At 40.2% G+C, this 13,203-nt stretch overlaps 1 protein-coding gene across 2 annotated transcripts in view; it reads right to left on the bottom strand.

Annotated features, from left to right (window-relative positions):
• The window catches only part of ccdc88c (coiled-coil domain containing 88C), a 50,349-nt gene that overhangs the window by 20,242 nt on the left and 16,904 nt on the right, over positions 1 to 13,203 (bottom strand). For both annotated transcript variants that reach the window (XR_008829361.1, XM_056393439.1), the window contains exons 5-19: positions 11,831 to 11,889; positions 10,853 to 10,936; positions 8,217 to 8,360; positions 7,694 to 7,926; positions 6,993 to 7,074; positions 6,066 to 6,224; positions 5,647 to 5,793; positions 4,747 to 4,897; positions 4,452 to 4,633; positions 4,186 to 4,323; positions 3,813 to 4,097; positions 2,910 to 3,698; positions 1,745 to 1,872; positions 1,404 to 1,545; positions 160 to 300 (exon numbers count right to left, since the gene is read on the bottom strand). Coding sequence is in view for 1 of the 2 variants with exons in the window: in XM_056393439.1 (XP_056249414.1) it covers positions 160 to 300; positions 1,404 to 1,545; positions 1,745 to 1,872; positions 2,910 to 3,698; positions 3,813 to 4,097; positions 4,186 to 4,323; positions 4,452 to 4,633; positions 4,747 to 4,897; positions 5,647 to 5,793; positions 6,066 to 6,224; positions 6,993 to 7,074; positions 7,694 to 7,926; positions 8,217 to 8,360; positions 10,853 to 10,936; positions 11,831 to 11,889 (2,864 nt within the window). In the remaining variant the exon portion in view is untranslated. The remainder of the gene's footprint in view (positions 1 to 159; positions 301 to 1,403; positions 1,546 to 1,744; positions 1,873 to 2,909; positions 3,699 to 3,812; positions 4,098 to 4,185; positions 4,324 to 4,451; positions 4,634 to 4,746; positions 4,898 to 5,646; positions 5,794 to 6,065; positions 6,225 to 6,992; positions 7,075 to 7,693; positions 7,927 to 8,216; positions 8,361 to 10,852; positions 10,937 to 11,830; positions 11,890 to 13,203) is intronic.

The raw sequence follows: 13,203 nt of genomic DNA, 5'->3' as shown, positions 1-13,203 counted from the left end.
AAATAAAGAGAAGTATGTACCATTAACACAACCATCAAATATAGCAGCAGGTCAAACGAAGTAGAAATGTAAAAATAAGAGGTAACAAATGTAAGTATTTATAGTAAGGTATTTAAGCACTGATGTTTTTTATTCAAGGGTTAAAGATGTATCTCTTACATTCTTTTCTACATCAATAAGATGATCTTTGATTCGTAGAAGCTCAGCAGTTGCTGACCCTTGACCCCGGCTGCCATTTGAGCGCTGCTGGTAGTGGTTTTCTTCCTCCTCCTGTTCCTGCCTCAGGGCAGTTTTATGAGCCTGTATATACATAAATATAAATTATTTATATATATTTTAACACACTCTAAAACACAAAGCATACCAATCTAAAGAACTCATAATCAACATGGCAGAATAATGCTGTTAACACAATGTTATTCTTTCACAATAAGACTTTAGACATTACTCGATTACACAGTGTCTATTTGATCTTTAAAATAACTAATTAATCAAGTAAGAAGCTTCACTACAAATATTTTAATTGCCGAGGACTTCGTGACAAATAAATAATGTTGTTGTGATTGGTCTGGTTTTAGAGGCAGAGAAAACAAGTCATGGGATTTGAGAGAGAGAGAGAGAGAGAGAGAGAGCATGTAAGTGGTCAACAGGGGCGGTAGAGACAGAGATGCACTTCCTCCTCCACTGTGACAAGTTCTCTCTAGTGAGAGACCTCCACCACAGGGAATTATCCAACAAGATACCAAACTTCCAGATGTTAACCCCAGAGGACAAACTTTCAGTTCTCCTGGGTGAAAGACCAGCAGCTCCTCTAACAGCTAAATATGTCTCTGCCGGACACAGCCTGAGGGACTCACAACACTACACATCCATATGATGTTAAGTGATTGTATTTAAATAAATGTATGAAATTGTGTTATATTGTATTTATGATATTATATGAAAATCTAAATCTGTATCAGTGTGCGACATATCTAATAATTGATGTATTATAATATTCTGCAAACTGCTTTGACAACAACATTTTTGTTCATACCAATAAAGCTATTTGAATTGAAAGAGAGAGGGAGAGAGAGTGAAAGAGCGAGAGAGAGGAAAAGAGAGAGGGAGTTAGAGAGAGGCAGGCAATGGTGATATTGTGACACACTGCCACAAATAAATCAGTGTACGAGAAACAGTTGAACTGCTGAAGCCATTTTTGGACAAGCGAACTACCTTCAGCTCAACTGTTTGGTGGAGCATTTGAATCAATCAATGAGAGTGAGCCTCTTAGTTTCTCATTAACCTGCTCTTACATTACATTGCATTTGCTTGTCAGTGTAACAATACAAGCTGTTTATTTCTTTCTTTATATTCTAATCTAGAGAACAGACTGGGAGAAGGCGGGGCATGTGTGTCCTTACAGTGACCAGCTCGGCACGCAGGGTAGTATTGAGTGTGTTGCTCTCCTCCAGCTTCTTTTCCAGGGTGGAGATTTTCTCCTCCTTAATCTTCATTGTCTGTTGGACAGTTTCCTCCAGCCGAGACTCCAGCAGCCTGTACCGGCTGACATCCACAAACAACAGACATCAGTGAATCAATGAATTACACACCTATTCATTCAGCAGATGTACTGCTGAAGTATTTTGGATGAGTGGTTCTCAAGAAAGCTTCAAACATCGCTTTTTACAGAAAAAATTAAATCAGATGAGCGCCATAAATAATGACATAAAATAATTCAAAATCTGCATAGAGCGAAAGATACCTGTCCTCCTGTGTGTATTCTTGTTGCAGTAGTTTCTCTCTGTTCAGTCCGATCTTCTCCAGCTCTTCGTTGAGTCTCTCCAACTTGACACTCTGTTGTTGAACACTCAGCTTCTCCGACACCAATTCCTGCACACACAAAAATGTGTGGTACAAAACTATGAAACTTTATAGTCTGGTTATCATCGGATAATCCATAGTTTAACAACGAAAGAAAATGTAAATCTCTTATTTGTTTTTAAATCAATAGAGAAAACCTTTTTTTGATGTCAGAATCAAAAGATGCCAAACAAATGAAAATGGTCCGTTTTTTTGGTTTTTGACAATTCCCTTTATCATCAAAAACCAAATTCATTTGGTTTAATTGGATTTTTGTTTCCAAAAAAAAAAAAAAAGAAGGTGAGAAAATCAAATTCAAACAAACGGTCCAATACTGGTTTTTGCAAATTCATTTTTACATTTCTCATTTGCAGACAGTAGATCGGTGGACAGACAGGAAGATGAAGAGAAGTGTAAAAAAGTCTAAATAAAAGTGTAACATAAAAGTGTAACATTAAGCACAGGATGTATACCAGGGTAATGTTAGTAGATTGATAAATGAGTAAATAAATAAATAAATGAATGAGTAAATAAATAAATAGTCTGGATATGAACCAGTTGGTGTTATCTACTTGATATGGTTCACTATGAGTGGTTGTATGTTTATCACAGTCTATTCAATACTTTTCTGTAAAGATTGTGAGTTTATTCTGGACCTTGGAAACTGTATCATCACAAGGTTTAGCTGTTCTGGAGCTTTTGATCATATCACATGAACTTCATCAGCAGTTGTCATGAAAATAAGTTCAAACTTTCTCTGATGGAGAAGATCATGTGATACAAGTGAACAAACAGTAAATGGACCTTGTTATGAGACTGTTTTGTCAAATGCGGTTTCCAAGGTGAGGAACTTTTAAGCCAACATGGCAGTCCTTAAAATGCTCAGAAAAAATGTAATATATCTACGATGACAAATGGGCTGAGAAAGATCCTGTGATACAACTGAATGCTCCAGCTAATAAATGGATCTTGTTTCAGCTCTGCCACGCTGACAAGAATAACATTCAGGGGTTAACACAAACATGTTCACTGTTGTTTTTCTTGTGGTGCACATTGTTTCCTCTCACCTCTCTCAGATTAGCTAGAGTCCTCTTGTCAATAGTCGCTTGTTTCTGCAGCTCCTTGTTCTCCCTCTCCAGCTCTTTGGCTTTGACGGCCACTTCCTTCAGCCTGTCCACTTCCTTATTTAGAGTCGTGCCCTCCTTCTCCACTGTAGCCAGTCGCCTGGTTTTCTCCTCCAGCTCTGTCTCTTTACCTTCGAGCAGCGTTCTGATCTTCAAGCTCTCCTTCTCCAGGTGTTTCCTGCCCTTCTCTGACTGCTCCAGGTCCAGTTGGAGCTTCCTCCTCTCCTTGTCTCCTTCCTCCCTTCGTTTCCGCTCCTCCTTCAGCTCTGCTACTTCCCTTCTCCATTCCTCCTCTCTGCTGTGTGTCTCTCGCCTCTCTCTCTCTACCTCTTCCCTCTCCTCTTTACTCCTCTCTATCTCCTCTTCTAAGCGATATTTCTCCTGATTCAGAGCTGCCGTGTTCAGCTCCAGCCTTTCGGCCCTCTTCCTCTCCGTCTGTGCCTCCTCTCTGACCTCCTCCACCCTCCTCTTTAACTCCTGTGCCTCTCTTTGCACCTCCTGATGCTCCTCCTGCAGGGTGGCTAGGCGGGCGGATGAGGCACGCAGGTTTTCCATTGAGCAGCGGAGGTCCAGGTTCTCCTTTGACAGCAAGCCATTGTCCACCTCATGCCTCCCGAGCTTCTGCTGGGCCTCCTCTGCCTCCCGCTTCAGCCTGCACACCTCCTGCTCCAGGGAGGACACCTGCTTCTCTAGAGCCTCTGACCGCTCGCTGCATGAACTCAGAGACGCCACCTAGAAGCGAAACAGGGACAACTGCATCTTATAGACTAATTTTTGTAGCTATCAGATTGGCTTTAAATCAGGAATACATCATAAATACATGAATTATTTTATGAATATTATTACTTCTTTGTTCAAAGAGTCCCTGCTCCGTTCCAGCCTTGCAGCCTCTCTTTCCGCCTCCTCGCACCGACCCGCCCTTTCCCTCAGCCTCTCTGCCTCCTCATTGGAGACTTTGAGTTGACTTTCCAAGCTGGCCACTCGGGAGCTGGTGTCGGTGATGTTCTGGTGCAGTAGACGGTTCTCTGCTTCCACTTCGCGGACCCTTGTCTCACTGTTAGACTGTGCGCGCTCCTGAAGGGACACCACTGCTTCAGACAAGTGCTGCTTGTCGCTCTCCAACTCTGAAATCTGAGTGGACAAGGAGAACAAAAGTACGACAACGTTAACAACAAAGAAAGTATTTAAGCGTCATATTTTATCTGAGTGTGTTAACTACCTGCCGATCCCTCTCTGCCCTCAGACCGTGCATTTCTCTCTCCAGACTCTGCTTTTCCTTCAATATTTCCTCTCCCAGAGATTCCATGTCCTGATTGGTCAGTCTCTCCTGGTCCAACAAGACCTGAAGGCGCTCCAGCTGACAGAAAGTAACAGAAAAATTATAATAATTTTTTCTCTGTAACAATTAAAAATGTGTTTTGTAGATTGTGTGCAACTCTTTTCTCCTCACTGTACAAATGGCTCTACAATATCCAGGTCTCCCACCTTCTTGCTGAGGCTCTGGTTCTCCCGGTCCAGCTCCTGGGTATGGAGCTGCTGCTCCTGCAGGAGGTGATTATCCCCTTTCAGTCTCTCTATAGAGGCCTGTAGCTCCCGGTTTTCCTTTTCCAGCTTCAAGACTCGACTGGAAACACACTCGTTCAGCTCATGGACCAATGACTTGCGAGCTGCAGCAGAGAGAAACACTTTGGTGAGGACAGAGTGTGGAGAATAACATTTCTGGACACAAACAGAGCAGTATATAATAGAAAATAATAGGAAAAAAAAGCAGGCATCTCACTCTCTGTGTTAGTGTTGTCGTGGTTCTTAGTCAGCTGTTCCAGCTCCCAGCCGAGATGAGCCGACTCGTTCATACTCTGTTTCTGTCCGATCTCCAGCAGCATGTTCTCCTCCACCAGCTCCTCCAGCCTCTGACGTTCATTGTCCCTCTCCTGCACAACACACACACACACACACAAAAGATATATAGACATAAGTATTCTCAACCCTTCAAAACACACAGGAGAAGAAAGGCAGTTACACACACAGAGACATCAATGATATCAACACGCATGAGCTAATGGCTGCTAACACTGACAAAAAGGTTAAAAACTTTGCAACTACATTAAGTCCTCAAAATACAGCTGCTTTTCTGACAAGAGCCAAATACCACAACAGATTTTGTTTAATTTATAACAATGTTTATGTCAAAAAAAACATCTGCAGGATGTTCAAGTTAAATTGTTTAGTTCTATTGCTTCTAACTTGCAGTTTGTTGTCTATCCGGTTGTGTATCTCAGTGCATATTTAAAAATATTTAAATGTACACTCTGATCGCTGTTTATATAAACACATGTCCATGTGTTACATATCTGAATGTATGTTTAAATCACTGAAAATTTGTATTTCTACTATCAATATTTCTTTTCTTGTTATTTATTTTATTTTTGTGTACTCAGGTCTCACTTGTAAATGAGCTCTTTATGTCAGTGTGACTTTCTGATTAAACACACACACACATGTATATATATATATATATATATATATACATACATACATACAAACACACACATGCCTTGTCTTTTTAAGTGAAAATCCCTTTAGAGAGCAGATTAAAGATGACATTCTGCTTTAGAATAATTGTTAATACCACAGAACAAATACATCTGTATATGACTAACACACAGGTGTAGTATAATACCATTTCCAGGTCATGTATCTTAGCTCGTAGTAACAGGTTGTCTTTCTCCAGTGTGTGGAGTTTCTCAAAGCGTCCCCTGGAGGCTGACAGCTGCTCCTCCAACAACATCTTCGTCTCCATGAGAGTCAGGTTGTCCTCACGAAGCTCCTAAATGACCCAACACACACACACACACGCGTTAAGTGGCCAGCCATCGCCAGATACAAGTCAGTCCGTGCTCATATTGTGTTTGTGTCTCCACTGTCAGTTGAAAGAGCAAAGCAAACAGATATAAAAAGCTCTACAACATGAAATTAAACATATCCAATGATAGAACATGTGGTAGTCTCTCATAATACACAAACTATATTATAGACCTATAGTGTCATAATGTGATGGGTATGTGTATATTGGTGTGTAGTGTGAAGCTGTGGTTGTACCTCCACTCTGCTCTTGTAGAAGTGAACATCGTTGAGTTTTTCTTTACATCTGGTCAGTTCAGTCTCCAGTCTGTCGACCCTGGCTGCTCTCTCCCTCAGTGAGTCCACCTCGTCCCGGTACGCTCGGACCGAACGAGCCTCACAAGACAGCGACTGGTTCTGAACCACACACACACGTGCATTATTGTCACCTTTTCTTCCCATAACCACACATTAAAAATAATAATAAATCTATTCATCATATACACACAGACAGAGAAAGTGGGAATCTGAATTTGCTGTTAAATTGAACATTTGGATGTAAGCTTGAATAACATGTAGAAGAAGTTATGGAACCAAAGTGAAAAGTGTAGACTCATGATGATGTTTACTGGGTTGATTTCCAAAAGAGACAGAAATCACACGTTAACATCTCTGAGACTGCAGTATGTGGTGTAGCAGTGTGCTCTGACACAGCAGCTTTGTTTCTGACTGTGTTTCGTGTACGCAACTAAAATGACAATAAGAGAAAACAATGAACTTCTAGCTCTGGCATGAAAAAACCGTCCAGTGCTGCTGTTGGATAATTAAACTACATTTGAGGTTCAGTGTTTTGTTCATGTCTGGGATGAAGAGAGTCTTTTCCTGTCAACATTCCTGCCACAGTGGGACATTTTTCATATAGATCTGGTTCAAGCTAAAGTGTCCATTCTGCAGCCGTGTTATATATTTAAATATATATATCAAATCAGCATTGAATGATAGTCAATATTCACATTTCTTAACTGGAACATCTCTAATACAAGTGACAGCAGAAATCAATGTCAATCCCTGTCTAGAGTCCAGACAATATGTGTAGTGTATCTCCAGCGTTAAGACAGAAACCACACAGTCACATACGATTCCAGTCGTACATATCTGACACTACTGTTATAAATGAGTCCTGACCTCTTGTTTCACTTTCTGTAACTCCTGATCCAGACGCTCCACCTCATGTTTTGAATCCAACAGCTGCTCTGTCTTCTCCTCCCTGTACATATGCACGCACACACACACACACACACACACACACACACACACACACACACACACACACACACACACACACACACACACACACACACACACACACACACACACACACACACACACACACACACACACACACCACATAAATAACTGAGTAGCTTCAATTAAAAGTTTTACAGTCATTATTCTGTATAATCAGCTCCACACGCTGGTAATTTCCAGATAGATTGAGAGTAACTGAAGAGATTAAGGACTCACAGTGATGTAATAAGACTGTCGAAACTTAGAGTAAACTGGTCTGACTGTAAGTCTTTATTTTACAGTGTTTGGTAAAAGAATCTAGATGGTATATTCTGCAGAATGACTGGACAGAAGTAGACAGCATAATGACCTATATGCTGGTAGTATAATGACTTCCAGCCCCTGCTTGTATCACCACTGCTCAGCCTTAAACCAGTGATTACTCTGATAGGGAACAGTGTGCAATGAGCTGCTGCTTCAGTCAAACTTGAAAAATGAACATTTTAGGACTGATTAGTAGCAAATGGAATATTTAGATTTTTTAAGTTACTTTTAAGCCAACATCAAGGTTTTGACTATTTTTTAACGAAAAGACCTACAGTTCTTGTCTGTTTCTGCGCAGCTTGGCCTTGGTGTCGGCGAGCTCCACAGACAGATGCTGCTTCTCTTCTTTGGTCAGCCCAGACACAGTTACAGACGTTCCTCCGTCATTTACTCCCACACCTCCAGAGCCCTGCCCACGCTCCAGGCTGCTCATGCCTAGAGTCCTGCACCCTTCTTGGGGCTGCTGACTGAACAGGTAATCCCTCTCCTGGGTCAGATCCACAATCACCTAAAGGGCACAAGTGTTTCTGCTGAATTCACATCAAAGTAATGCTACAAGAAGAATTCTGCCAACGTTTAATACTTCCAGATAAAATGTATTCATTAGTGTTTTACAGTGGAGAATCCTATAAGCAGCATGACATCATCTCAATAATCTGCTTTACGTTCTTCACATAAGAATGTCAACGACAATGACTGTACTGGGATTTTAATATTTGATACATAAATACAATTTTTATCATAATAAAATAATATTATCAGCCTGGCAGTGGTTCTTGTGTTTTTGTTTCTCAGTACCTCACTGGCTTTGTCTCTTTGGTCAATCAGTTGCCGTAGCGATGAAGCCATGTTACGGGAAAGAGGCTCCAGCTCTTCCTGCACAATCTCTGCTCCTTCCTCCAGCCACGACAGGTCGAGAACATTCAGCTGGTTGTGGGTGACCTGCAACAAACACACACACACACACCCCATATTTACTGTAGTGACACATTATTATATCTATTGGTTAGAATATTAAAACCCAAGATGTCACTTTGTACAGGTGCACTTATTAATTAAATGGAAATGTTTAAAATAATGTCTCTATCACTACTCCCATTATAATCCACTATATAGGGAGTCTGAATGTATAGTGTAGACTCATAGTATCCCACAATGCATTGTGAAAAGTAATGTACGACGAGGGGTGTAACGATTCGCAAAACTGACATTCCGGCATATACCTCAGTTTTGAGTTCACGGTTCAGTATGTTTTCAGCACAGTGAAAAACAGACATGAAAAACATCTTTTAATTTATCATGAATTGAACTTGTCAACATAAAGGTGTAATCGTAAAGTTGTAAACTTGTAACCCGGTTGCAAACTGGCCATAACTTCAAATTGGGTGACTTGTTTCCTAAACACAAGAAATGCACATAAAGGTACATTTCTTTAAAAAAATAAAAAAACAAAAAACTGATTAATCTAGGTATTATTGATATTGTTGCAATCTACTAACAAAACTTCAAGTGCTTCAGAAGTTTATCAATCAGATAAGAAATTAATAATATAATAATAAAATAAAGATCCATTAAAGTTTAGCATGTAGAAAATTATTGATACAGTCACTCTATTCAATTTTTTTTTCCAGAGAGATTAATGTATCCACATCGTCTGCAGAAAGGGCAGATTTATTTTAGCCTTTATTCTGATAGTCACAGTCAGAGAGAGACAAGAAAGTCAGGGGGAGGGAGAGAGAGAGAGAGAGAGAGAGAGGGAGAGAGAGAGAGAGAGAGAGAGAGAGAGAGGGAGAGAGAGAGAGAGAGGAGAGGACATGCAGCAAAGAGTCACAGGTCTGATATGAACCCGGGCTGCTGTGGTAATGACTAAGCCTTTACCAGGCGAGTGACCGGGAGATCTGCTGGCTCTAAAAATATCTCCTGCAGTTGTAGAAACCCTCTCGCTCACTTGTATGACTTTATTCACTACATGTCATAGACTGAAAATCAGAACACATAACATTATGCACATAACATGCATGGTTAAAGATAGATTATGTTCATTTGGATCACATTGCATACTGAACCAGACATCCTGTACCGAACGGCACAGCACGAATACGTGAACCGTTACACCCCTATGTACAACTGATGGTCTCTAACCAAGCAATATATACCATCATGCATTGCGCTTGCACTGAAAGAAAGAAAGACAGCACAGAGAAAATGATCCATGTACTGTCGAAAAGTGTTTTCTCTCACTGTATCATCCTCTAGAGCTCCTGGGATAGTGAGCAGGGAGTTTGAGTGAGTGCTTTCAGACACAACCTTCACAATTTTTATACTCATTACTGTTGTAATTGGGCTTGACCTGTTGGACATATTTGGAAACCTCGGGATCTGAGCTTAAAACAATGAAGGTCTGTGAGTTTGAACAATGCTCGTCCACACAGCGAGTGATGAGCGCTCTTCAAAGTGTCAGTGTGGCTGAAGAGGTTAACTAGCATGGTAACCTCATTAACCTGACCTCATCACCTGAGTCATCCAACAGAAAATAGTCTGTTTAATACAGCTGTAAATAAACAAGCTGAAAATAGGAAGCAGTTATGTTAAATATCACTTTCATAAAAAAATGTCGTGAAATTGATTACTGCTGACTAAGCTGTTGTTGTTCTTTGATGTCAGCTGATGTTGGACGTGTTTCATGCTGCGTGGAGATGAAACAATGCACATGGTGTGAGACATTAATGGGACATTTCTGGGTGGTTGTAATGAAGAGACATAAGGGAACAATTAGCTAATGAAACAACAGCTTCAACCTCACCTGACATCCGACACCGGTATGTAGATGACACAGCTCCAGTATCATCACAATTTTATTATTTATTATCATTTGATCTATCAATTATTTTCTTGATTAATCTATTAATAATTTATTCCATAAAATACATTCTAAAAAAAAGTAAAAAATGTCCATGTTAATATTGATATACAAAGATATTGAGAATCGAGAACCAGAGAAGACTAGCTCAAAAACTTAAATATTCTCATCTAAGAAGGTGGAACCAGAACAGTTTGGCTTGACAAATGATTTGTAAAGATGAATCGATTATCGAAATAGCTGCAGATTAAAACACTGTTGATCATCTAACTGTTTAATTGACTAAGCATTTCTGCTTTTAACATCTAATCAGTGAAGTGAGTAGGGAGAGACCAAGTCAGACACCTGGAGTATCCCAGACATCACAAGGAGTTAATACAGCCAAGAGGTCAGAGGCCATCGACCAGGAGCTGATGGAGAACACGAGATGTGTTTGACAGCCTTCGAAAAGCTAGTAAGTGGACCTTGAGTTAAGATTATTTCACCAAAAATGCTGTAAGGTTAGAAAACACCACAACAGTTTGAACTTCTGACCTACAGTGATCATCAGAGACAAACACCAGCATCTACTGACCTCCTGGATGTGAGAGACGATGGCGGCCTGGGTCTCAATGTCCAGCAGCTTGATCTTCTCTATCATCTCCTCCTTACGCTCACACTGAGCGCGCACACACACACACACACACACACACACACAAACACACACACACACACACACACACACACACAGTTGCATATAGTGTCATGAATGTGAGTTTGTTTGTTTGGAGAAAGAGTTATTTTTGAACAACATCAACTTCAACAACATTTGAATGTGGCTTTATCAGCCCCTCCCTCCCTCTGTGTTTCCATTCATCGCTCCTTCATGACCTTCTGCTTTCATGGAACCAGTAGAACCAGTACGGGGAGGGAGGGAGGGAGGGAGGGAGACAAAAGGGGGGAAGACAGAAAGAGAAGGAGGGAAATTAGGGATCAGGGAGTGAGGAGGAGAGGAACAGAGCAGCCATGAGCAAAGGAGAAAACAGTCTGGTGGGTTCAGAGCCATGGGGGAGGTGGACATGAGAGACAACAAAGTGCTGAATGAACAATCACACCTGCGCACCCACCTCCCACGCCTCTCCTTTTTACCTACATGTAACTTACAGTTTAACTCTCAACTCACCCTTCTGGTTAATTCTTAAATCAAATTTAGGGTTCCTCTGAGTAGATTTCAAAACTTGCTGGTTTGCACTCACAAACTTAATTATCTTATATTTAAACGACTGTCAGAGTGCCCCTGAGCAACATGTGACATTCAAATAGCCAATACACAGTTCCATCATCCTGATGACTGTTACTGTAGGAAACCATTGATATGACTCCATGTGTTTTTGAGTCCTGCAGTCCCGCCCTGCACCTTATCAGCAGACACACTGAGCGGCTGTGCTCAGACATGCAAAACTAAACACACACAAACCCATTTCCTGGGAGAGACTGGGTGGCACAGTGAACTGCTGTGTTTGGGCGTGTGTGTGTGTGTGTGTGTGTGTGTGTGTGTGTGTGTGTGTGTTACCTGTACAGCACAGCCTAGTATCAGTAACAACAGTCTTTTCAGTTCTTCCATGCTCTTGGCTGGAGGGGGAACAAAACACAGATGTACTGTAAATCACAAACATGAATATTCAGAGTTTACAAAGTGCTTCAGATACAAGAAATCATGATAAAAGTGAAAAGAATAAAGAAAAAAAAGGTTAATGAAAGTCACAGAGCGAGGCCTTGAACATTATAAAATGATCTAAAGGCTGATGGTGACTGAGGCTGCAGGACGCCTGAGGCAGCGTTAAAGTACACTACGTATACAAGAGCTAACCGTTCATTGACTACAGACTCTGTTGTTATTCATTGAACAACAATTTAACAGAAACCGTGCAGTTTTAAACTCTAAACAGATGCAGACAATATAACAAACACTTTTCCATTGTGCACTAATACATCAGCCATCAAGACTCAAATAACTAATACTAGTATTTTTCTCCCTTAGTTTGGTTTCTTGTTAAAGTAAGAATGATGTGATTTGAACTTAAGTTTATGAAACATGGACAGTGCACATGAATAAACATTGCAGGCTGCAGACTACAGTTCAATTAAAGGCTTTTTTCCATCGAATGACCACAACAAGATACATGAAATTCAGGAGGGTTGGAAAATAATTCCTTCATTATGAGAACAAGCTTAGCAGTAAACACAGTCTTGAATTTTGCTTATACTGAGCTATTTGGTGCCACTTGGCTCCCACAAATAAGATTCAATACAACTAAAATTCATGAGCTCTCCAACATTATATTGTTTCTGTCATTGCAGGTTTTTCCACCTTTATTTTACATTTACATTCTTTTTTTTTTTTAAACAGGAAAAAAACTCAAAATATGGCAAGTTGACAATGTTAATGTAATAAGATGTTACCATCGAGATGGCCTGTATTGTATGTAAAAATGTACGATGAATATTGCCTGCCCAATAAGGTGTTATCAGTATATGGGACAGATAGCAATGTGATGAGATGTTCTTATTTGTTATTAGTATTATTAGTTACAGCCATGTTGCCCTGGCAGATACTATTTGTTACTGCCATTTTGATACAGGAGTGATAATTATATTTACCTCTTATCCTACTGTACAGGATGGATAGCATTATGATAGGTGATGCCAATGCTTACCATGTGTATATATAGATTCGTATCTTTTATTGTTGTTTATTATACATATTTATTTTATTTTTTTCTGTCTTCTGTGCTCTCTTTTTATCATTATCATTGTTACCTCTTCTGTTTATGTCTCTCTGTGTGATGTTACTGGGGTTTTTTGTGTGTTTGAAAAGCAATAAAAAGTGAATTACAAAAAAAAAAAACAGAAACACTGAGTTTAAAATGTCTGCATCAGAGGTGA

Source organism: Seriola aureovittata, chromosome 13 (assembly GCF_021018895.1).
Source record: "Seriola aureovittata isolate HTS-2021-v1 ecotype China chromosome 13, ASM2101889v1, whole genome shotgun sequence".
Lineage (NCBI taxonomy): Eukaryota > Metazoa > Chordata > Actinopteri > Carangiformes > Carangidae > Seriola > Seriola aureovittata.
The sequence above is the reverse complement of the archived record's forward strand: the minus strand, read 5'-3'. Positions and strand labels throughout refer to the sequence as shown.